Raw genomic sequence first — 24,043 nt, 5'->3', positions numbered from 1 at the left:
GCCTGTCCGACACACAGGGCTTTCCCCACCCTGAGTCTTTGCCTGAAATGGCGCCTCCATCACCCCACTTTCTGTCCTTCCTTGGCCTTCTCTTCCACGTGGCAGCAGCGTTAGACATCTTCTCTCCTCCAGCCTGGGCATGGCCACTTCCCCGGGGCCCCACAGCTCCTGGGACTTCTTACGTCCCAGCTGTATCACTTGTTGGCGACGTTGACTGTCCACTCGTCTCCCCCCTCTCCACTTTAGATCGCAAGCTCCATGAGGCAGCAAGCGTCATGTGCGATCGTGTTCATCCCCGCATCCTCAAGGCCTAGTGCCAGTACACAGGAGGTATTCAGTAAGTGTTGAATAAATGAATGGGAAGAAAGGAGGCAGGAGGCACGGGGAGGAGAGGGTCCCCCTGGAAGCTCTACAGCAGCCCAGATGTCCATCTGCAGCTCCAGGAACTAAGCCAGTAGGGATGCCTGAGCCGCCCCCCCCCCAAGGAGTCTGGGAGGGAGGTGCTACCGAGTTGAGGGGCCCTGGGCCTGGTCTCCACCCTAGGTAGAGTCAGGGAAGTGCGGGCCCCTGGGGCTTAGTTCAGCTGAAACCTGCTCTACCTCAAGACATAGCGGGCTGGGCAGAGGATGCCACAGACCAGCCCTGCCTTCAGAGAACGTAGCTGTGCCTGGGCCGCACGTCAGGGGCCAGGGGAGAGGGAGGTCAGTGGGAACTAGAGCTGGTGGGCATGGTGCAGTCCCTGGGGAAGGGGGACCCCTTGCCCTGTAGTCCCTGGTAGCCCAATACCTGGGCTCTGGCCGTTGGAGAGGGCCAAAGAGACAAGAGCTAGGCTTGGGGCCCAGGCCTCTTCCCCACCCCCTCTCATCAAGACACCTCTTCCCTCCCCACCCCTGCCGGCCTCCGAGTCCCCTCCACCCCACCGGCTCCCCTCGTCCCCATGCTGCCACTGACACAATGCACAGCGCCCACGCTTAAAAATCTAAATGCTTTTGAAAATGTTTAACCTAGTTAGACAAATTAGCAAAAATTTGTGCAAAACAATTTAGGTATTTAAAATATTCAATGTTTTTAAAAAACTGGAAAACTGTTCTTAGCTTTCAGCTGCAAAAACCAACAAAATATAACATCCCAGCAATCTTACCATGAGGTGTAACATAACCCTTCGGGAAAGCTGTTAAACAGCTACTGAGGCATCCTGGGAAATAGCACTTCATTTATTCAAATGCACATATGTCAGGCTTTTGCACCATATGTCATTCCAAGCTATTTACAGTAATAATTAAATCTTAATCAACGTTTAACCTCTGTAAAATGTTTGAAGAATCCTAATCACCCTTCAGACTGCACTAATGAAGGAGAAATATATAAACATAAAAGGAAAATGATGCACAGATATCACACTGGAAAGAACAGTAATTGCAAAATTGTATTTCTTTTAAATATAATCAGTAAATGATGTAAAGTAAGCCAAGGAGTATTTTAAGTTAAGACATCTTGGATGTCAGAGGTGTGAGCAGCTAATTTTGTTCTGCTACCCATAACAGATGTAGCATATTTTATTTTAGTGCCATTATTAGCAACTTCCCATGCCGGCTTTCACCGAAGCACTGAGGCCCGCATTAAAATCAGAGAGGCTGCTCACCACCACAGTGGAGGACCATGGGCCAGGGCCACGGCCCACTTGACCTGCTCGACCCACTCCCTGGAGAGCGCTGGCCCGGGATGCAGACTCAAGCATCATCCTCCCAGCAGGCACTGTCACAGACCCAGGGCCCCCCAGCCTCCCCACTGTGTTGAGGGCAGCAGGTAGGAGGGATGCAGGGGGGAGATTCGGGCAGAGGAAGGGCTCTGGGGAGGGGCAGGTGGTTGAGGTACTCAGGAGCTTGGGGGCAGAGTGGCATTCGAGGCTTTTCCTCTTATTTCAATTTAATCAGTCCTCAAGTCGGATGTGTATGGTCGCCAACACCATACACCAGGGCTGGGCACACAGGAATGGACGAGAGATATCCTCCACGCCCTTGGGAAGCTCAAAGTCTAGGGGAGGAGTTGATATGAAAGCACATGGAGAGAGACGAGGTGCCATGGAAACTGGGGAGGGGGTGGGGGCTACCATGTATTGATGAAGGAACAAGGAAGAAAGACTTCTCAGAGGACGTAGGCCAGGAAGAAAATGAAGGATGTTGATACCAGAGGGCAGGAAAAGCTTGGTGGGTGAAGGGGAAAAGCATCGGCTGGCCGGCACGGCCTGTATGGTGTGGGCAATGCTGGGCGTGTAGGGAAGGTGGCAGGAAATGGAGGTGGGGTTAGGACAGGCAGGCCCTCATGAATGTGTCAGTGGGGGACATGGGGAGCCACGGGAGGCTTCTGAGTGGGGCCATGAGCCAGACTCTGTTTTAGAAATGCTTCTCTGGTGGCAGTGGATGTGGAGGACGGACTGGAGGGTGAGCGAGGGGGCAGCTGTGGGAATAAGAGAGAGGTGCCAGGTCCTGCCCTATGAGGCTGCCAGCGGGGCTGTGAGGAGGGCGGCACTGGGATCCTTTCTGAAGAGAAATCCATAGGAGTTGATGACCAATTCCATGTGGGGGTGAGAGGGAGGTGTCGAGGATGACTGTGCGTTGGATGACTCCTAATTCTAGCTCAGGAGCTGGGGTGGCTGGTGACGCCGTTCTGAGGCAGGGAGTGCGGGAGGGGGATGGGTCAGGGTGGGAGGGGGACAGGCTCAGACTTGGCCATGCTGAGATCCCCTGGGGTGGAGAGGCCTGGGAGGCAGGCAGGGCGTGGGTTCTGGAGCTCTGGGCAGGGGTCTGGGTGGGAGAGTGAGTCCGGGACGTGTAAGCACAGCCGGAGCCCCTAGAGTGGGGGAGCTTGCCCGGGAGAGCAGATGGAAGGGGAGGGCGCCAGGCACATGTGAGGGGCGGGTGAGGGGAACAAGCCTGTGACGGTGGCCTTGAGGGACAGCCCAGGAAGAAGTGGTGTCAGAGGGAGCCACGGCACCAGGCAGCATGGATACCAGGCAAACAGCTTTCTGAGTGGTCCCAATGAGGGCTGGAAGGCTTTGGCCTTTGCAGCAGGATCTGGGGACCTCTGGAGGCCTGATTTCCTACCCCCCAACTCAGTACCCGGCCCAAGCACAGACTTACTTCCATCCCTGGGGCCGACCTAAGTGGCTGTTCATTAAGACTCCCCTAGTCTTGGCTTGGGCTTGGCCGATGGCAGGTCTCATTGGTATCAGGACCATTGAGGGTCTTTACCACTAGGCTCAGTGGGAGGCTGGAACAGGGGGGACCCTGCGCTGCTTGAAGATCATCTCTCTGAGGTGTGGGGGTGCTGGGTCTCCTCCACAGAAATCACATCCAGGACTCTGCTGATAAATGGATGTGATTCAGCCACTGGGTGAGGGCAACAGAGCGCCCTGCTGCTGCTTCAACCAGGGAGAGAGACAAATGGCTGTGCTGTTGTCTTGGGGTGTCTTCCACTGCTAGTGGGGCTGACAAATAAGGAGCAGAAGCTGGCTTTATGTGCCGTGTAGACAGCAGAACAAATATTGTGGTAGTCACAGAGGCTCATGGGTGGCTTGCAGAGTGAGGGAGGTACCCAGTAAGGGGAGTGGGTGCCACAGGAGGGGCTACCAGTAGCAGCCCAGCAAAGGCTAGAGGACCCAGGGTAGTGGGCTGAGGGCAGGGGCTTGGTTCTGACCACAGACAAGCTCAGAGGGGCCTCTGCCAGGGAGAAAGTGAGGTAGAGAGAGGGGGCTGGGCAAGGAGTGGTCACAGGGGTGACCTAGCCCCAGGCAGGTCCCTCTGTTTATCTGGTAGACATCTCTTCCCAGGCACCTGACAGTCAGTCAGCAGGGGACAGGGAGCCAGAGTCCCTGGAGGGTGGGGGCTGCAGGGACCAGTGAGGAAGCTGAAGTTATCGGCACTGTCTGATGGACCCCCTAGCCCCTGGACTGGCAGTGCTAGGAAGCTGTGGGCCTGCTGGGGACATGCCCACCCTGCCACGAGAAAAGCAGTGTTGTCCAGCTAACATCTCCTGACCCTGGCGCAGAACCTGCACCCTGGCCCCCTGAGAGCCTCATCCAGGTGCCCCTCATATCAGAGCCCCAACCCATCCTCTACACTCAGCCACTCTGCTGTCCCTCACAGCAGACAGCCCCCAACTTTGGGTTGCATCTAAAGTTGGAGGCAGAAAACATGAAGCACCGTGTCCCGAAACCCCCAGCCTCCCCCAAGCACCCCCAAGGGCCAGCTGGCCCCAGAGTCCCCCAGAGCAGCCTGATAGGGCCTTCCTTGGTGCAGAAAGGGTTAACCCTGAGCTAGCTGCCTCTGTCTCCTGGCTCATTAGGGTGGGGGGCCAGAGTCAGGAATGCATGTGGGGCCACCTCGGGCCTCCACACAGCCTGGGAGCACACACACCTGCAGCCAGCGGCCAGCAGATAGTTTACATATTTGAACCTGGAGCTAAGGTGCTGAGACATAAACAGGAAACTGGATCCCTGGCCTGTGCCCCATTCTCAGGGGCTTTTACCTACTACAAAGAACTTCCTCCTCCTTGCCTTTCTTCTGGTGGCTTTTCTGCCTCCTTTTCAAAGGCAAGGGCTGAGAGGGGGGGTTATTCAGTGTGACCCTGTGACACAGCTCAAAGCTGCCTCCTGCTCTTGGCCAGGGTTCTGGGCTTCTGAGCATCTGCAGGTGGTGGTGACATGGACATGGGGTCCAGTGTCCAGGTCAGCACCTGACTGGCCCTGTAGCGCCTGAGGTCTCTTTCGGGCCTGGGACCTACTGGGCAGCACACCTCACCCCCTCTTTCTCTCTGGGGCTGAGCTGGCCTCAGGTCCTGCTCAGACACTTAAGTCCAGGCTCCATCTTTGGTGAAACTGTTCCAGGTGTCCTGGAGGGCAGGGGTGTCAGGACAAGGCTGGGGAGCAGCTGAGGCCTGAGCCCGGACCCCTAAGGTCAGCCCTCTGATGCGGGCTCTGGGCTCCTGCTGCCTTCCCAATGAACATCAGCTTCCTTCCTTAGGCCTAAAGACACTAAAGGCCTTCTGGGACCTTCTCTAGGTTCCTCACCTATTGGATGCTCTCTGTTTCCAGTACATTGTATGTTTAGCCTTTGAGGCCTGCATCCAGCGATATGCTAACCTTCTAAGGCTGCCTCCTCCAGGAAGTCTCCCCTGACCTTCTCAGACCAAAGCCAGTGCTGCTGCTTCTGGTTCCCCTGGCACTTATTTCCATCTCCTTCACATCCCCAGTCACAGGCCATCTTTTCACTAATCGTCTGAACACAGCAGTCCCCCACCTCACCCCCGTTTAAGCCAGTTGGTCCTTGATAAAAGTCAAATCAAACTGAACCAAAGCTCCCCAGGAGCAGGGATCCAGTCTTAACACTCTTCCATCGCCCCTGTGCAATGTGTACCCCGGGAGGCTCAGACCCCCTCCCCATTTTGGAGGTCTGTTGTGCTCCTGGGTGCCCCCTGGTGGGCCAATCTCAGAATCATTCTCTCCTCCATCTTCTGGGCTTTGAGGCCTCAGTTTCCTCGTGAGTGTGGTGGGAAGATTTTCTACTTCTGGGGACTGAGATAAGGACAATATCAAGAAATAGGTAAGAGAGCCCCGTGGAAGCTTAGAAAACCTGTGTGATGCTGCATAAGGAAGGCTGGACCCCATGGCTATCCTAGAGCCCAGGCTTGCTCACTGGCATCCCCTCATGGTTCAAAAGGCTGAGCCCTTGCTGGTGGGCCAGGTACGTCCTATCCTTCACACAAATTAATGCTTTTAGTTCTCTCAGCAGGAGCTTTGCAAAACCAAGCTTTCTCCCTCCCTGTCCTGAATTCAGAGAGGCTTTCTAGAAGGTCCTAGAAAGAACCAGGAGGGATAGGCTGAGAGGTGGCCCTGCTGGGGCCTGTCACTGGGGCATGTGTGTGCATGTTCATGTGTGGGCCTGTGTGCACGTGCAGGTTTGGGCCGGGGGTGTGGGGAACAGGCAACATGACAGGTGGCGTTGGCGTTCCTGGGCTCTGAGTGGCTCTGCCATTCCCATCCATCCCTCCTGGGGGGTCCTGTGGGCAAACTCCAAGAAAGCAGCGGGCGGGGAAGTGGCAGATTTCTGACGGCAAAAATAGCCCACTTTGAGTTCAGTAGAGACTGATTAAACCAGTAAATGAGAAAAACCCCAAACAAACATCTCCAAGCAAAGTGGGAGATGGATTTGAGATTAGAGGGGAAAAGGCCCCTGCTCTGGGAGAAGGTGAACCTCTGTGGACTCAGGAGGGACACAATGCCCCCTAGACTTTGCCTCTGGCCTCACATGGGGACTGGAAGAGCAGAAGCAAGGACCAGCAAAGTCAAGGCAAGCCCAGAGGAGCCATGCTCCTATTAGGTGTTGATGGAGTGCTAATTCTCAGCCTCAGGGACACCTATGCATTGAGGGAGGGAGAAAGGACAATTGTCCTGAGGAGATACATGGGACAGAGGAAACACAGGTCACCACAGTCTACATGTGTGAGGTGAGACAGATCCTAGTGGGTCTCATCAGAGAAGACTTCCTGCTGGAGGAGTCATTTCTAGCACAGCTTAAATGTAGAACTGAGCTCATTCCCAACTCTTCCTCATTCTTGGTTGGGAGTTCGAATGCTTTCTCAGAGAAAGAGAGGCAAGCTGGGGGAGACATTGGCTTCTGGTGAGTCACAGCTTCCAGCCAAGCTGGTTCATGAAAACTACCATTTTCTTCAGAGCTGGTGATAGGGAGAGAGATGGAAGAGGTTCTGATGCCCACTGGCGTTACCCATATTCTTTCCCCATACAGGGAGGGCATGCCTTTGTTTCTTAACTCTTCAAACTGCAAGGGAGACCAAGGATGGGTAGAGGGTAGGGAATGAGAAGGGTGTAGCTGAACTTGACCCTCAGGTACCTCCTCTGCAGTATGAATGTGGCTTCTAAGAGCCACCCTCTAGGGGCCATGGTGAGATGGGGCTGGTAAGTGGTATGAAGATATGATGAGGGTCTTAGCCTTCTTCAGAACATGCCTTCTGGCACCCTGGATCCTCTAAGGCTGAGGTGAGGAGAGGCTTGGCTGGGGGTGGGGGTGGGGTTGGCAGGGTTGACATGGGAGGCTCTGAGCAGGAAGCCCTGGGGGCTTTTCTTTTCTTCCAGGCAAGGAGTCTGGCAGAGGGAGGGTGAAAGAGGGGGTAGCCTGCTGAGCTATCAGGGGATAGCAAAAGAGCAAAGGCCAACAAACCAACAACTGCAGTGCAGACCAACAGAACAAACGGGCCTGGCAGGATACAACCCTACCTACTAGTGAACCTGATTCCTTGCCTCCTCCTTTGGCACCTGCAAAGCCAGTGCAGGGAGGAGAGGCACACACACACTTCAAGAGCCCCTAGTCCCACAGAAGCAGCCAGAGCTCTCTCCTCCACCTGCAGCCAGCCAGAGGCACATAGCCCATCTTTCCCCTGACCCCAAGACAGTCCCTATTGCTGCTGGGAGGCCAGAAGATCTGAGTGAGCGTCCCGGGGCTACAAAGCATGTTCCCAGGAAGGGGAGGCTCTGCTCAATACTGTTTGGCAGCATTCTTGAGTCATGCCAGGCCACAGGAGGGGGCTCTCAGAGGGCAAGCCCACACTACAGACAAGACACCTGAAAGGTCAGCATCTGACTTAAGATCACACAGCCTGCTGCTGGCTCTTCCAACTGGGCTCTAGAACTCAGGCCTGGTCTTGTGGTTTCACTTCTAAGAATCCTAATGGCCAGAGCCAGGAAGAAACGTAGTTCTACCTCCCTATGGCTGGGGAAATTGAGGCCTTTGAGGTTAAGGACAAAGTCTTATGGATAGTTGAGCCTGAGGGAGGAGGATGGGCCTGGGGACTGCACAGTGACCCCCAGCCCCAACCCCACTATGGACGGGCCAGAGCCTGCAGTGGCCGCCTCTCCCCCACGCCTCACTTGTCCCCAGGAAAGCTCCACCTTTTCCTGTGGACACGTTTCAACCTCACCAAATCAGCTAATTATTGACAGTTGGTGAAGAGGAGATTTCACTTTTTCCTCCTGTTAAACTGCTCCTAATTAGTTCCCTGTTACCACGGCTGGCTCGCCTGCCCGCCGCCCGCCCGTCCGCGCAGTAATCCCGCTGCACAGTGCCTCATTAACCTTTCGCTCCTCTCCTGCCGCCTGCCAACAAGATGAAGACAAAAACAGATTGTCAAACAATGGCTCCGGCTTGTATGTGCAACCCCGCTCCCCAGCCCCTGAGCTCCCGGGGGAAGAGTGGGGAAGAGAGAGGGGAATGGGGTTGTGGTTGGGAGGGGGGGAGCCCGAGAGGAATCAAGGAAGGGAGAGGGAGGCACAAAGAGAGACAGGAACGGGCAGGGACACGGGGAGAGGACTTGGCCAAGGTATTGCTTCTTGCTCCAAGGAGACATGAGGTTCATTAAATGGGATTGGAAGCGCTCCCAGGTGGGGAACACTGCTGTCAGAGTTGGAGGGACATTCACCATCCCCTGGTTCAGCCTCCTGCAGTAGCCAAGCCTGTGAGCACCAAGACTGGACCCTGGACATCTCCCTCTAGGGACCTGGGATGCAGAGTGTGTGTGTGTGTGTGTGTGTGTGTGTGTGTGTGTGTGTGTAAACATGCGTGTATCTGGGGGAGGACAGAGATGACCACATGTGCTGGAACCCAGGACCCCAATCTCCAGAGAAGGCATGGCCAGAAAGGCCAACAACAATCAAGCCCCACATGCCATGGAGGCTTCCAACAATCCCTGTGACCTTGAGTTGCCCCCAGGGCAAACCCCAGCACAGCCCTCCACTTTATTTTCATGTGACTACCCCAGCACCTGACGTTTCTTGTTCATTGGGTTTCTGTCCATCCTATCATAATGGAAGCTCTCTGAGACCAAGGCCCTCCCAGGTACAAGAAGAAGGGAAAAGCCACTCAATATGTCTAGGGTGGGGAACAGAAGCTAGGTGTGGATGGGTCCATGCCTGGGCACAGCCTGATGGAGCTGGCCATGGCCACGGCCCCACAGCCTTAACCTGCAGGTCACAGGGTCTGCCAGGGCAGACCCCACACTCCCTGCATGGTGATGGGCCTGGGGTCTGGAAGGCCAGACCTGACGCCCCTGTTCTCACACCCAACTTCCTAAGGAAGTTCCCTGCCCCACCTGCTGGCCTGCTGGCCAACCCTTCCCCTACCACTAGCTCTGGTTATAGATTAAAGGCACAAACACCTACTCTAGAAGGTCCCTGTGAACATGGACATGGATCCTCCCAGAAAGGTAGGAGAGCTGGCTGAGGGTGCTGGAATGTTCCTACTGATACATTAGCAGGGAGCCATCTGGGGCTCAGACGTGGGCCTTCTCATTTTATAGTGAGGTAGAGGTGGGCTGGGGAAGGGTATAAAATCCTTCTGTGGGTACAGAAATGACTCATCATTACCAACTTTGGATGTTGGGCAAGGCATGCCTCAGTTTCCTCATTTGTAAACAGGGAATAATATTGGTGCCTCTATTTCATAGGACTGTCATGTTCTGCTCCCCCCCCCCCCGTTCCCCCTCCCTAAACAAGCAGGCTGCTCTACTTATTGGACCCGAGGGCCATGCCTTTTTGCTCTGGGCTCTGTGCATCCCCGCTTGTGCATTCCTCCCCATAGTCTCCCTCTCCAGGCTCCCACTCCCATCTCGCCGAATATCCAGGGAGGGAAGCTTTCTTTGCTGTTCTCCAGTGGTTTCCCATCCGTGAACTCACTTCTCTGAACACAGAGAAACTTGATTACCATTGCCTCCACTGCTTTGCCTACTGCACCCCCCAGGTGCTAAGTCTCATCAACTCCTGGTTCCCCTTATGGTAGCTCACTCTGCCGAGAACCCCTCCTCCTTGAAACACTCTTGTCTTTAAGGTCCATGAGGGCACTCCATCAGTGTCTTCCCCCTGCCCCTCTCTGCTCTGGCCTCCTCCTCATACCTTTCCTTCCTCCCACAATGACCTCACCCCTTCCTTAGCCTCAGCTCCCACCGTGCACCAAAGGTTCCACATCTCCAGCCAAAACGTCTCCCCAGAGTCTGAGATACACATATCCAATGGTTTAGGTGACGTCCCTTAAGAGTCACTAATACCTCAGACTTGAAGAGCAGGGGGAGGACTTAACCCGCCAAGGTTTGCGTAGTCACCAGCATGCTGACCAGTCTAGTAGAAGCTTAGCAAGCGGCAGCCAGTATTATTATTTGCAGTTTTCATTTTAAAATTAGCATCACTTTAATAGGCAGGAATACGGGTTTGAAAAGAGCAGGCAAAGCTCTCTCCCAGGAACTGAAGGGAGGACTGAGGTTTCTTTTCTCAACCTCTGGGGTGAGTGGGTTGGAAACTCCACACCAATCACTGCAGGCCAGCCATTCTAGAAACAAGTTCCTAAACTCCATCTCCAAGTCCCCTAATTAATTAATTAGTGTTCCAGCTATTACTCCTGTTGACAACTTTGGTGGCTCTTGGCAAGGATGGGTCAGCCCAAGCAAGTCCAGACTTATTGTGGCAAATCCCACCGGCTTCTGGGATGTGAGACATGATCCCCATACGGCAGGAGCGGTACCTCGTTAGAGAGAATTAATTGAGAGGGTGAATGAGGGGGAATGAGGTCTCTCAGCTAGCTGGCTGATGGCCTTGGTGCCATAGGTCACAGATAGGCCTCAAAACACCTCCATTTGGCCCAGGCTGCCTGCATCCTGGTGGAGCTGATGCAGATGAGGAGGAGGCACATAAGACCAAGTCTCTACCCCCCTCTCTCAGAGAATAGACTTTCATGCAGTGCAGACTCTTCCCAGTCTAGAAAAGAGGTTTGGGTTTCAATGAGAGGGACTTTGGTTAGACACTCAGATGAACTAATTTCCATGCCTATTTGAGGTAGGCATGAGGGAAGAGAGAAGCTTGGACCTTGACAGGGAGCCTCTGTGAGGCCAGGCCTGCTTGCTGAGACCACCTCCTGCAGCTACAGCCAGAGGCTTGGGTGGGGGGACTGTGGCCATCTCGCCATTATTTGCCCCAGAGGAACACTGGCCAAAGGCCCACAGCACTCTTAGACCCTCCCCACTACACACACACACACACACACACACACACAGGGTGGCCCCTAGCTCCCTTCTCTCTCCACTAGCCCACGGCAGGCAAAGTGGTTGAGGGAGGAGAGAAAATCCTGTGGAACAAGCAGATGCAGCATTTCCTGGGAGTTCTGGCCTAGGTGTGGGCCTCTGGGGTTTCCTCTCATATCAGCACCTGCCTTCTGTGACTTTGAGCTGGTGCCTGGGCTGCTCTGGGCCTCCACATCCCCAGCAGAGCCAGGAGGATGGTACACAGGATGACCCCGAGCAAGCCTTCCAACAGGTCAGTCCCCGATTCTGTACTCTGAGGCTTCTCTGCCCTGGGGCCCTCCCAGTGCAGACAGGCAGAGCTATGGGACCTACCTAAAGCTTCTGAACACCGTGGTGCCTCCAGGTGCCTCTGACCCTCGCCCGGAACTGCACACTTAGCCTGACTGTATAGAGAGATGCCGCTGCTTTGGGGAGTGCTGCGCCCTACCCTTCCAAAATGGGGATGCCAAGACCACCAAGCAGTGCCCTCCCTCCCAACTTCACAACGTCCAGGTGATCTGGAGCCCTTGTACCATTCAGAGTCCCCAAATATCAGAAAACAGCTCTTCAGCTTTCGTGGGGGGTGAGATATCCCTGGTTTCATGGCACGGCTGGGCCCTATGGGCATGAGGGCACTCCAGGCTCCCCACCATACTGTGCCTTGGCCCTCCAAGACAGGAGTCCCACCCCATCCTAGTTTCCTCCTAAATCCCTGGGGCTCAGTGGAGGTAAGTTACTCCAAGCCTCACCTCCCAGGACCCCAGGGCCTGGAGGCTGGCTTACCACCTCCTACTTAGGACCTTGGGTCTTCAGCCCCCATGGTCCAGGCCACTCATTTTCACATTTCCAACTTCCCTCCAGGAACCTGCCTCTTCCCCACCCCCACCCCCACCCCCTCTCAGGACTGAGCAGGGTCAGGCCTGCAATCGTAAACTCAGTGGTGCCGGTCTGTGGCCCCAGCTGCCATCTCCCCAGAGCTCAGTGACTCCAAATACCACGTTCATTTTTTGACCTCCTTGGGTCTGCCTGTCCATCAAACCTTGCTTTCCCCACTCAGCTTACTTGCGCATCTTCACCCCCACCCCGCTAAGATGCTGGGCCCACTGCTCCTCCTGAGGGCCTACTCCCTGAATGCCCCACCCAGCCCCATGCGACCTGCTGGTTGAACCCTGTGACCCCTGCAGCCCCCAGCACCTCAGATACACAGATTCCGGCCCCACCCACAGACCTGCGTCCTCACTCAGCCACCCTCTCCACCAACCCCTTGCAGGTCTATTTCTATTTTCCCCGGGCACACCAAGGCCTCTGGACAGAGTGGTCAGTCCTGCCACCCCACTTCCTCACCCCTCAGCTGGGTCCACCCCTCAGCTGGAGACGGTTTGCCTTCATTGCCTCAGATACCAACCAATACTTCTCAGCTTCGTGGCATTCCATGTATCAGGAGCATCTGCCCTGTGGATGGCCCATCACCCTCTGACCCCACTTGGCTCTGTCCTTGCCGCCCGGGGCGCTTGTCCCTGAACACCACTCCTCCCCAGGGCCTCTCTGCCACACATTCGCTGGCTTCCATTACTGGTTTTATGCTGGTGGCCTTACTTCTGTCCCTCTAGCCCAGGCCTCTCTCCTGGATTCCAGACCCAAAGCCGACTTCCCACAGGGCAGTCCCATTCGCACATTCCATGGGCTCCTCAAACCTCACGTGTCCACCCAACTCAACACACCATCTTCCCTCAAACTGCCCCTCCTTGCATCTCCATCCTCTTAAGCAGTGCCTACATCTGCCTGGTTGCTCAAAAGCAGAAAGATGGGCGCACACCCTACCAGCTCCCTTCCCCTCCCACCACTCGCAGTTCTTCATAATCCTAACTCTCTCTTAAAGGACCCACTTCTTGTTGCCCACTGCCAACAGCCTGGTCCAAGCCGCCACCATCTCTTGCTGGACACCCGCCACCGCCTCCTGATGGCTCCTCCTCCAGAGCTCCAGCCCAGACTCAGAGTCAGGAATCTGCAGTCCTCCATTGCACAGCCCTTCTGAGGGTACCTACGCTCTCTGCTTTGGCTTCCAAGTCTCCAGCTCCACCTGCCCTGGGCCCCCTGGCCTACCCCACTTCACTGTGCTCTCTGCTTATGTTGCGGATTTTCCTCTGCTCTTGGAACGTGCTGTGTGCTGCCTCACCTGAGAACTTTAACCCAGGTGACCCCAGCCCTACCCACTGCCTCTTCCCCCAGGCACCTGGCCAACTCCAGCTCATCCTCCAGGCCCCATGAAATGCTACTTCCCTCTAGGCTGGGTTTGGGGCCCTCTATTGTATCCTCCCACATCCAGCTGGACTCATCTCCTCCGTGTCCTAATCCTTCATCTGCTAGTCGCTGTATAATTGTCATGTTCACTGCTTGGCCCTCAGCTTGGGAGAGGTCAGAGCCTGGACTGACCTGTCTCATCTATGTTTCTAACCTCAGTGCCTAGCTCAGGGCTAAGGAGTTGGCACTGAATAAGTGTTTGTTAATAAACAGCTAAACTGCACCCCTCCCTCTCCTGCCCTCCCCACACTGACCTCTGACATCTGCGGGAAGAGGCTGATGGCCAGCGGCAGGGCCAGGCCGAAAGCTGCCAGGCACACAAGGCTTTGCACAGGGAGGAGGAGCCGGGGGCGTGCCTGCAGGAGAGCCGTCCTGTGGGGAAGACAAGAGACCCGAAGAAGGAGTGAGCTGGCTGCTAGCCACCATGCAGGGCCCCACTCAGTCCCAGGGCCAGGGCACTGTGGTCCTGAGCCAGTGCCAGCCCATAGCTATATAGTTGTGGTGGGATTCCGTCTTTGGGGCCTTCTCCAGTTGGCACCTTTGTCCCCAGGCCCTGCCCTGAAGGACACTGCTGCTTGAACTCTCAACCACTCATTGTAAATGGGTACTTGTGGGGTACTCATCCCACCCTGTGTCCAGCCCTGTGCAAAGAAAAGAAGGCCACGTGTGAGGGAGACAAGAGAGGAGGCTGTAACTGCCCCCTCCCCCACCAGGGAGACATATAGCAGAGAAAGATGGTCCTTGAAGGCAGCACATAATAAAAAACTGAACAAACCAGAATAGAAGTCCAGGGGAGGAGGCAAACAGCACACACAATACTTATACACGCGGGGATACATGCGTGCGCATGCACACACACACACACACACACACAGCTGAGAAGGGATTCCACAGAGAGGATTCCATCCTCTTCTGTGTATGGAAACAGACCACACCCAACTGCCTGGTCCACTTTGATCCAAAAGACAATGAGAAGGGCAGTGACTTGTCCAAGGCCATGGCCAAGTCTGCTGGAGGCAGGCAGGGCTGCGGCCTGGACTCTGGACTCCCTGCCAGTGCTACGGCTCCATGCTGCACCCAGCTCCTGCCTTCAGAACCCTTCGGCAGTGTCATCACCAGTGTGTCACACCTGGCACTCACCCACCCCATGACAAGCCTTGGAGGTGGGATTCCTGGGCAGGAGAAGTGTATGAAAAGTATCCTTCCAGGCCTTGGGCCCCTCTGCTCCATGATTAAAACAGGCTCCCCAGACAGACTGGGGCTGTGCCTGCTGGCAAATATACCTTCACCATGTTGTCCATCAGAGCTTTACATTTTCTATATCTGGCAGGCCCTTTGGTGGAAACCACCAAGACCTCCTTGGTGAGGCCTGGGGTAGGTGTGCCAGCAGATGGGTGACTGGACTCTTTGCCAGGGGATGCTGGGTGGGCAGTAAATCTGACCTCAATAACTATGTCACCTCCTCACGACTGGGACTGGCTCCTGGTGTGATGAGCATATATAACCAGGCTCTTGTCCTTCTGCTGGAACAGAGCTGGCTGCAGCCACAGGCAGAGGAGAGACCCTTCTGGGGGCAGGGCCTCAGTGTGGGGCAGGGAAACCCCACCCCCCTTCACCTCTCTGGATAAGAATCCTTAGAGCACCTAGCCCTGATCAGGCGGCAAAACTGGGAGCCACAGTTCTCAAATTCATGTGTCCAAGCATCTGCTTAATGCAGACCCCCAAGAGCCCCTCACCCCACTGACATCCCCATTCTGTTGGTACTATAACTGGGAATCTGCATTTCAAACAACCTTCCTGAGTCTTAAACAGGTCATCTCCAGACCACACTTCTGAGAAACCCTGGCCCAGGAAGTTCCTGCTAAGGTACCAATAAAGCTCCAATTACTTGCAAATTCTATGCAAATAAAGGGCCTAGCCTCAATAAGTACTCAGTCACTGTGGGTTATTACGGCTGTTTTTGCTCTTAGGGCAGAAAGGAGGGAGGATCCTAGTGACGGGCTGTCCTCTAGCCTTTCCCACTGGCCCAGACCCCAAGACCCGCCCAGCTGTTGAATGAAGCCTGAGTTGAGCTACTGGAGGGCAGTTTCACAGGATTAAGAGCAGCAAGGCAAAGGTGCCTAAATCAAGCTCTAACCTATCTGACCTTCCCCTGAGCCTAGTGCCCCCATCATCTCCCTCTCCTCCAGGTGAGCCTCACACCCTCTGTTGACTCAGCCTGAGGCCTGCTGGCTTCCATGGGAATCAGACAGCTGAAATGGGCTCTGAGACCTTTTCAGCTGAGATCGACTTCTCCAGCAGGACAGGGAGGTGGAGTACCCAGAACCTCACTCTCCTGACTTGCTTCCATAGGAGGCCCCCTGCCCTGAAGAGGCTGTGGAGGGCGGGGCTGCCCTCCTGCCCAGTGGCAGTTGACTGTGACCTCAGTCCCCTTAGTCCCCAGTGGGGAATCAGAGGAGGGGGAATGGGACAGGAGAGTGTGAAGTCCCTGGAAGCATAGACTGGAAGGTCAACAAGGCCAAAGAGGGGGATGGGGAGAAAGGCATGAAGCTCCTTCCCTGGCAGGTGAGGTGTGCTCCTGGCAGGGACCCTGGGGCAGCTTCCTTCCACATGGGGCTGTGACCTTGGCACCTCTCTCAGGGGTGGCTGGCTGGAGTCTGCACTGGAAAAATGGTCCAGGAAGCCCCAGGCCTGTTGCTCCTGACTCAGGAAGCAGGCAGCCGCCCCCCCCACCCCAGACTTCAGCCAAACAGAAACCCCTGAAGTCCCAGCCCTGAGCCTGGAGGCCCAGAGAGTGAACACAGCAGGATGGGGGGAGGGGAGAGGAGAGGGAAAGGCAGCTGGGGGAGTTGAAATATGCAGATGGAGAGATGTGCGTGTGCGAATGCCTGGAGAAAGGAAAGACCCGGAGCCCAGGGAATGAGGGAGGCTGGGGAGCGGCCTCAGGAACCACTGTGGAGGATGTGGCTTGAACCCCTATCCAGCTGAGACCCCACCTGGCTGGAAGGCGAACTCCAGGGTGAGGGATGCAGAGCTGTGGGGGGAGAGAGCCGCTGCACCTGCCTCTCAGTTGGTGGGATTAGGAGGAGGTTGGATCTCCCAGCCAGGAGACTAAAGCCAGCTTCCTCGTCAGGAGAAGTGGGAGACCTCAGCCCCAGGTAAGGGGCAGCAGAGGGAAAGGTGTGTGTGTGTGTGTGTGTGTGTGTGTGTGTGCGCGCGCGCGCGCGCGCACGCGCTGGGGGGAGGCACACGCTCAGTGCTCCCTCTGCAGTGGGGGCGGCCACTCCACTCCATCTGACTTTCCCTTTCAGTCTCAGAGACAGGGACACCTGGACATGCTGGGCTCCTCCTACCTCTCTTAATGCTAGCAGGAAACCCAGGGACCTTGTGTCTCAGTGCTCCTCCCTGCGAGGAGGAACTGAGGCCAGAGGCAGGGCAAGCCCAACCCCAGCCTCTGTACCAAACGACAGCTTGTCTCCCCACTGCCGCTTGTCTCCCCACTGCCGTGCATTCCCTCAGCACTTGGAGCAATCTTAGTTTGCACTCCATTAATTTGCAAGTAGGCTGCTTTGTAAGTGTTCTTTTGTCTTTTCCCCTGGCTGTCCTGACTCTCTCACCCGAATGGGCTCCCAGAGGGTGGGAGCAGGCTCGCCCCCCCCATCAGCCATCTCAGCAGAGGCCTCTGCCATTGGCACCCCTGCGTGGAAGGCTGCAGGGTGCTTAGCAGAGCCCCTGCAAAGACTCCTGCTGAAGGGTGTGAAATGCAAAGCCCTGGCAAACGAGGAGGTGAAGAGGGCAGTGCCACTGTTCCCCCGGTGAGAAACTGAGGCTGAGGGAGTCTCCTCGACCAGCATAGCCTTAAAGTGCTGGAGTGGGAACCCAGATTTCATTTTCCTACCAGGATCTCAGCCAGCACTGAGACACTGCCCTGCCTCTCCCATCAGTCTTGTGCATCCCTGAACAGATGTGAGGTCAGTAAGTCTTTGAGGGCACAGACTGGGTCTCGATATTGCTGAGGGATCCTGAACTGTGTGGGCTCTTTCTCTTCTTTGGAGACCTGCTCAGGAACTTCAGAAAAGGACTGACCCAATACAGGATGCCTGAACCAAATGTCCAACCTCTGCTAACCTCTGCCTACCTGAAGGCCTCCTTCAGCCTCTGAGCTGAGCCAGCCACATACATGGCAGCCTGGACTCTGGGCAGATCCCAGCCTGGGAGGTTCAGAACCAGAATGATCCCACCCAACTTCCCAAAGCTATTTTATGTCCTCAAACTAACCATCACTCTACTCTACTTTCTGCAAACCCAACTCAGATGGCAAGTGGAAAGGCATCACAGACGTTTTCCCCAGAAAATACCAGGCCCAGGATTCAGTAGCCTTGAAGACAGAAGCCCTCCCTTCTTCATTTGCCTGGTGGTCTCCTCTTGTGCACTCACAGTCACTGGTATTTGGGGAAAGCCTCAGTTCACGAGGCAGCGATGTACACAAGGGGCACCAAAGCAATTCCTCTCCCAGGATCTGTTTGTTTTTGCAACTCCCACACGAGATTGATTTTCTCAAATGCCGGTGCTCAGAATGCCACACCACTGCTCAGGTTTCTCCCACAACTCCCCCTCTTCCATGATGAGGAAGGGATCGAGATATCTCCTTGTCTGGTCTCAGGGCTCCTCATCCATTGGTGTGGCTAGCCTCCTCAATTTCCCACACAGTGGAACCCACAGCCTGCCCAGAAAGCCTGCCTTCCACAGAAATCCTACCGTGCTCTTAGAGTCAGCTGCAATCCTTCTCCCATTCCACCTGGCTGATGGGCCCATAGTGCTCCCTCCCCTCAAGGTCACCTTGGGCCCATTTACATATTGCCCAGCCCCACCTGCAGCTGGCCTGTGTATGGGACAAGCCCGTGTCTCCTACCAAAATACAGGCTTCCTGACACCAGGACCCCAAATCTGCTCCTCCCTTGTCTTCTTGCAGGACAAGACCCAAAGACATGCTGATCATGTGCTCCGATCCGAAGACATGAGGCCCCTCATGTGGTAGGAAGAGCCCAGCTTTGCAGCTGCACTCCTAGGTCACTCCTGGCTCTGTCATTTCCTATCGTATAACTATAGGCAGATGACAGAGCCTCTTTTTGCCTTGCTTTCCTTATCTGTGAGATGGAATTCTCATGCTTACCTTGCCGTGCTGCTGTGATGGTTGAATGAGATCATTTGTTCATCCGACAAACACTAAGCATCTACTCTGTGCCGGGAATTGGGCTAGATGTTGTGCAGGGCAATAAATAAAAAGAATGTACTTGCCTCCAAGGAGATGACCAGACAGGTAGCAGACAACAAGATAGAGTCTCTGATGCTGCTAAGTGCTATGAATAAAAATAAGGCAAGGGAGGGAAGGGGGAGTAGCGGTGCTGTATCTTGATGGGGCGACATTCGGGGCGGGACTCTTTGAGGAGCTGGCATTTGGGCAGAGACCTGGCTGGGAGGACTGGCAGGTAGAAGTGCTTACTAAATGTTAGCTGTTACCATAATTCGTACTGCAGCAATAGGAAAGTCCTCAGACTGGGCAGATGAGCCTGCTCCGAGCCCCCGACGGTGGCCCTAACCTCACCCTTACGCCTTGAGGTGCCCCCTCCCATTCCAGGCCGCCAGGAGAGAGCAAGTGCTCAGCGCCTCCCTTCTACCTGCATGAGCCAGGGGTCTGCACCTCCAGGATTGTATTCATCTTACTGACCCCACCCAGAATGCTTCCCTGCTCCTCGCCAGCCTCCTAGACTTGCCCTCACCCTCAGAGCCTGCCCAAACCTACATGAAGGTCAGCTCTGGCTCCTCCCTCTGTCCCCTTGCCCTGGCAGCAGCCGTTTCTGGCTTCACGATTTAACCTCACGCTCATTAATTTATAGGATCACTCTATCGTTGTTCTTATTATTGTGTTCCCTTACAACATCTTTACAGTCACAACAAACAGGTTTTCTCAGAACATGCTTTGAAGGAAGGCAGGGAGGTTTGTATTATTTGTGTTTTATAAATGGAAAACTGAGGCTCAGTGAGTTAGCGAGTTGCCTTGTGGTTGGATGCCTGAATAGGGTGGGTCCTGACCCCAAATCGAGTCTTCCTGCCACAATCCTCATACTTTCCCTTCACAACTGGCCCTGCACTGCACACTAATAGCATACATGCACACGCGCACACACCCATGTGTGCACACAAACATGCACACCCCAGAACTGTCAGTCCCTCGGGGCAGGGCCAGCACTGTCCATCTGAATATCCTTCGAAGCACCTAGCACAGGATCCTGCATAGTAAAAGCCCATGAATACTCACGGCATGATTCCAGGAGTACTGCCTGGGAGTGTTTGAACAAACTGGGGTAGGGCAGACTGCCAGCTGCTCCCCTGTCCCCTGCCCCGGGCCAGCTGGTTCCCCTTCCCTCTCACCCTCCTCCCCAGTGGTGGCCCCTCTCTCCTGGCTGCCCCAACTCACTTCTCTAGCATGGACATGACGATCGGGGGGAGCACCAGGATGGGCATGGGGAGGACCACTCGCGTCAGTGCCGTCTCCAGCAGGGCCTGAGGGGCAAGCAGAGGCTGTAGTGAGTGGAGCTCCCAGGGTGGGGGGCACAGCCACCTGGCAGTGAACCCCTCTCTGGAGCCCGTAGGTGTGTGCACTGCTGCTAAGCACATCTGGCTGAGTAGAATAATTCATGGAGTTGCTCAGGAAGCCTTATTCCAAACACCAGAAAAAAACCACCCCCATCTTCCCACCAAACAGATTCAAAAAGAGCAGATCCCTGTCACCTGCCACGTGTGGGGGAGGGGTGGCAACACAGAAGTGGCCCCAGGAAGGGGCCTGTGCCCAGGGAGGTGCCTCGACAGCGGGTGCAGGGCTGGGGAGGAAGCATATGGAGGACTCGAGATGCTCTAAAAACAAAGCAGGCACTGAGAGGACCAGGGCAAACAGCTGGGGCCTGCTGAGTCGCATGAGGCTCCTGATGCTGAAGGAGGACAGAGATTCTGGGGTTTACTTTTTTTTGACACCCTTAAAGACAAAAATTTGGAAGATCTTGCATCTCCTGGCTCTGGATGAGACCCTTTCTTAGTGATAAGAGGTCGGCTTTGTGAGCAGGACATGCTTCTGCTGAGTGTCTGCTGTGTCTCCATATGGGGTTGCCTGGGTCCTTGCCCAGGGGGTTCCTTCAGGATTCCTGGGGAGTGGGGGCATGGTCAAGGCATGGCTCAGAGGCAGTTCTGCACTCTGATGGTTACCATGGGGAGTTCTTTCAACCCCAGGGGCTCCCGGCCCTCAGGGAAGGCTCAAGGAATGGCTCATAGCTCACAGACCCCAGGAGCCTTCCCCTAGACAGCAAGGGGCTGACCCCGCCAAGCTGAGGGAAGCCCAGGGCTGCAGAGAAGCCTGGGGTTCCCTGCCGCTTGCACCATGAGGAGAGCGCCCATGGTTGGTCTCCCTCTCAGCACGTCAGGTTGGATGGGAGGTTGGGGTCAGGTAGGAAATTGAGGCCAAATCCCCTTCAATGATGGATAGGTTCAGAGTTGAAAATTTCTCCCAGGAACCTGAGTCCTGTATGATCAGCCTCTGGAAGGCTTGGGAGGAGGTTCCTCCAGTCTCCTAATTAGGTGTTGGAATGATGCAGAAAGCAGAAGATGCAGTGCTGGCACTGGCACCCCTGAGCAGCAGCTTTGCCCCTCCTAAGCCTGGGATGGCACTCACTTTCTCTGAGACCAGTGGAGAGGGGAGCACCAGGACAAGAGAAGGGTCTTCCCTCATCAGAGGATTATAGAGAAGGTCTCAATGACAGAGGTGAAGCTTGGGGCCCATCGTGGGAGCTGATGAGGGGGCAGTGGCTGGAGCAGAGGGGAATGCTCAGCTACACGCACCTGGCTCCCCATACCAGCACTCAGAGGCCAGAGCAAGACAAGCAGCTCATTACCACTAGGATGAAGGCAGAGAAAGCATGAGGAGACCTAGAATTTTCTAAGAAATTACAGTTGCCGGAGTGGGTGAGGCCGGTGAAATGAGGAGTAAAAGAGGGCCTTCTTGCAGCAAGCTGTTCTTCCCCAGACCCCCACCTCAGCCACCCTCGGTCCCTGGGGAGGTATCATCTGCAGAAGCGCCTATCAGCACAGACCCGAGAGCCACCCGCAGCCACGCTTCCTCTTCTTGCCCAGGAGGCCACAAAGGCCCAGGGAGCAGGGCCCCAGGTCCCAGGGTAGGGGAAAGAAAGCTCTGGGGGGTCTCCTCTGCCCTTTCCAATTAACAGATCAGAGAAGCCAGGTCCTGAGGGGCTGGGACAAGAGATGGGATGTCTTATAGTGGTGACGATGGATGGAAAGAAGGAGGGATGTGCAAGGATAGGCGTGGCCGGGGCCAGGGCTGGGGGCCCAAATGGGGGGCAGGCTAGGGTCAGGAGTGCAGATCCAGAGGACAAAGCAAAGGCGCTGTGCATAGAGGCCCCTGAGGAACAAAACCCCCTCCCTGTCGCTGGCCTCCCCACTGGCCCCACTGAGACCCCGGATGACCCACGTGTCTGGCTGCAATCTTGGAGGAGCCCACGAGGTTGCCGTCACCATCCAGGACATCGATCCCTTCCTCCAGCTCCCCATACCGCATCAGGACCACGTTGCAGATGTTGGCACTGGCTGGAGGCGGGGGGTGGGGGGCAAAGAGGCAGGAGTGAGAGGTGAGGATGCCATTCCACCTAGTGGAGAAAGCCACTGGGCTGCACCCAGGCCCCCCTACCCCAAGCAACAACAGTCCTGAGTAAGTGTCTAGTCTGCGTTCAGATGCCGTGGGTGACGGGTGCCCACCTGCCTGGCTGACCACCAGCCTGTTAAGGGACTTGGGGGCCCTTAAGAACCTGGTGAGCAAAGGTGTAAACTAATCAGTGTGAGAGAGGATGGGGACAGGGTTCAGGAGCCGAAGAGTGACCAGTTATCAAGGGAGCTGCTTTCTTTTCCTCGGGGGGTGGACCTGGCAGGCAGGCCATCTGGGAGGGTTCCCCGCTGCAAGACCCCCACCAGCCCCCAATGTCTCACCATCAGCAACTCAGGCCCTTGGGCTGCCTTTCTGGGTATCTTCCTGAGATGGCAGCCCCCCATATTCAGCCCTTTGCTCCTCAGAGTGAACCAAGTTCCCAGAGATCAGCTTCTCTGACAGCAGGTGCCAGAGCAGGCAGGAACCTCAGTGCTCACCCAGCACCACCCCCTCATCATATGGATGGAAAAGGAGGCTCGGGGGAGGGGGTGACTTATCTGAGGTCACACAGCGAGGTGGGACAGAGCTAGTCCTTTGGGTACTCAGGAGATGGGAGGGTTTGGGGATGGAGGGTCCTGGGGTGGGGTCAGGCAGAGCTAAAGGCCGACCTTCTCCATTCTCGCTTCAGATGGTTGGGTTCCCTCCCTTGGCTATGAGATCATGACAGATCTGGGCTGAGGGGAGGGTTCCTGGCTCCTTAGTTAGACACTGGGTGCCAGAGTTTGGGGGCCACTCATCAGCTGGTGACTAGCCCCAGGAGTCTCCCTCTGTTCCTCTCAACTGGAGCCCAGGGGCCTGAGCCTGGGCCCTGGGGGGCAGGGCGGCTGTGGTGCTGACCTTGCCTGACCTCCTTCAGCCTTGCTCCAGGATAAAAGTGGGGGGACTTGAGGGTGGTGGGTGGGTGGGGAATGGGGGGGTGACAAATGTGGAGGCCGCCTGCTGCACTCCTCCCCCAAAAGCGCCTTGCTGTGTTTAAAGTTTTAATTTTTGCTAATTAATGTCAATTAATTTTGTATAATGAGTGTTTAATTTTGGGGAGTGTGTGAGCCTGGGAGCGACTGCAGTTCTGGGCTGTGAACGCTGATTAGCATCAACACCTGCTGCTTCCCCACTCCCTCCAGTGGGGGGGCACGAGGGTTTGGGGAGCTGCAGGGCTGCAGGGCCTAGTGGGCAGGTGGAGTGGGAGGAGGACCACAGATGCTCCTGGTGCCTGAGCCAAGGCTGGGGAGCAGGCGGTGAGGGTGCTTGCAGCTGGGGGACAGGGTTCTGCAGGTGAGGGGTGGCTCGAGACCCTCAGGGTCTCTGAGCCTCAGTCTCCCGTTTCAACGAAGTGGGGAGGTGGAATAAACAGAGGGGAAGACCAAGATGCTCTGCAGTCTTTGGAGAAGAAAAGCAGGAGACCAAATACGGTTTTAAAATGTATTTACAGCACATATGCCGTCTCTGAGTAGCTCTTGTATTTCCACACGACACTCAGCCGCAGTGGTAACCATGGGCAGACCTCTTCTGTGCTGGTTCCCTCCTGTCCTCCCAGCAGCTACACTCACCTGTCTTATACAGCCAGGGACGGGCTTGTGAGACATCTGGCAAGGTTTTGAGACATGTTTGATGATCGCAACCTGGGTTGGGGGTTGCTGCTGTCATCTAGCGGGTGCTAGATCCAGAGGTGTTGCTAAACATCCTACCATGCACAGCCCTCGCCACAAAGAATGATCTGGCCCAAAATGTAAGTAGTGACGTTGAGAAACCCTTGTCTTACATGGAGACTGGCAGAAGGAAGAGGGTGAATCTGAGGTAAAGAAGGAGAGGTTGGGGCCTGGTTTTGGGGCCAGCTGGGCTTGAGTTACACTCATGGCTTTG

The 24,043-nt window shown here is 55.6% G+C and overlaps 1 protein-coding gene and 1 long non-coding RNA gene across 11 annotated transcripts in view; one reads left to right on the top strand and one right to left on the bottom strand.

Annotated features, from left to right (window-relative positions):
* Window positions 1-24,043, bottom strand: part of SFXN5 (sideroflexin 5) — a 122,752-nt gene that overhangs the window by 4,766 nt on the left and 93,943 nt on the right. For 2 of the 9 annotated variants that reach the window (XM_038561756.1, XM_038561758.1), the window contains 3 exons: window positions 21,953-22,068; window positions 19,895-19,980; window positions 13,671-13,788 (listed from right to left, as the gene is read on the bottom strand). In XM_038561756.1, the coding sequence (XP_038417684.1) occupies window positions 13,671-13,788; window positions 19,895-19,980; window positions 21,953-22,068 (320 nt within the window). Of the gene's footprint in view, window positions 1-4,245; window positions 8,168-13,670; window positions 13,789-19,894; window positions 19,981-21,952; window positions 22,069-24,043 lie in introns of those variants that run through there. The other 7 variants (XM_038561761.1, XM_038561764.1, XM_038561755.1 and 4 more) reach the window with 6 other exon arrangements.
* On the top strand, window positions 15,855-18,709 carry LOC111090662. 2 transcript variants are annotated; one of them, XR_005372561.1, is made up of 3 exons: window positions 15,855-15,981; window positions 17,731-17,861; window positions 18,389-18,709. It is a non-coding gene; the product is annotated as an uncharacterized LOC111090662 (long non-coding RNA). The 2 variants fall into 2 exon arrangements; XR_005372562.1 differs by lacking the exon at window positions 17,731-17,861 and having other exon boundaries at window positions 15,859-15,981.

This window comes from Canis lupus, chromosome 17 (assembly GCF_011100685.1).
Source record: "Canis lupus familiaris isolate Mischka breed German Shepherd chromosome 17, alternate assembly UU_Cfam_GSD_1.0, whole genome shotgun sequence".
NCBI lineage: Eukaryota > Metazoa > Chordata > Mammalia > Carnivora > Canidae > Canis > Canis lupus.
Note: the sequence above shows the minus strand (reverse complement) of the source record. Positions and strands in the feature narration are given on the sequence as shown.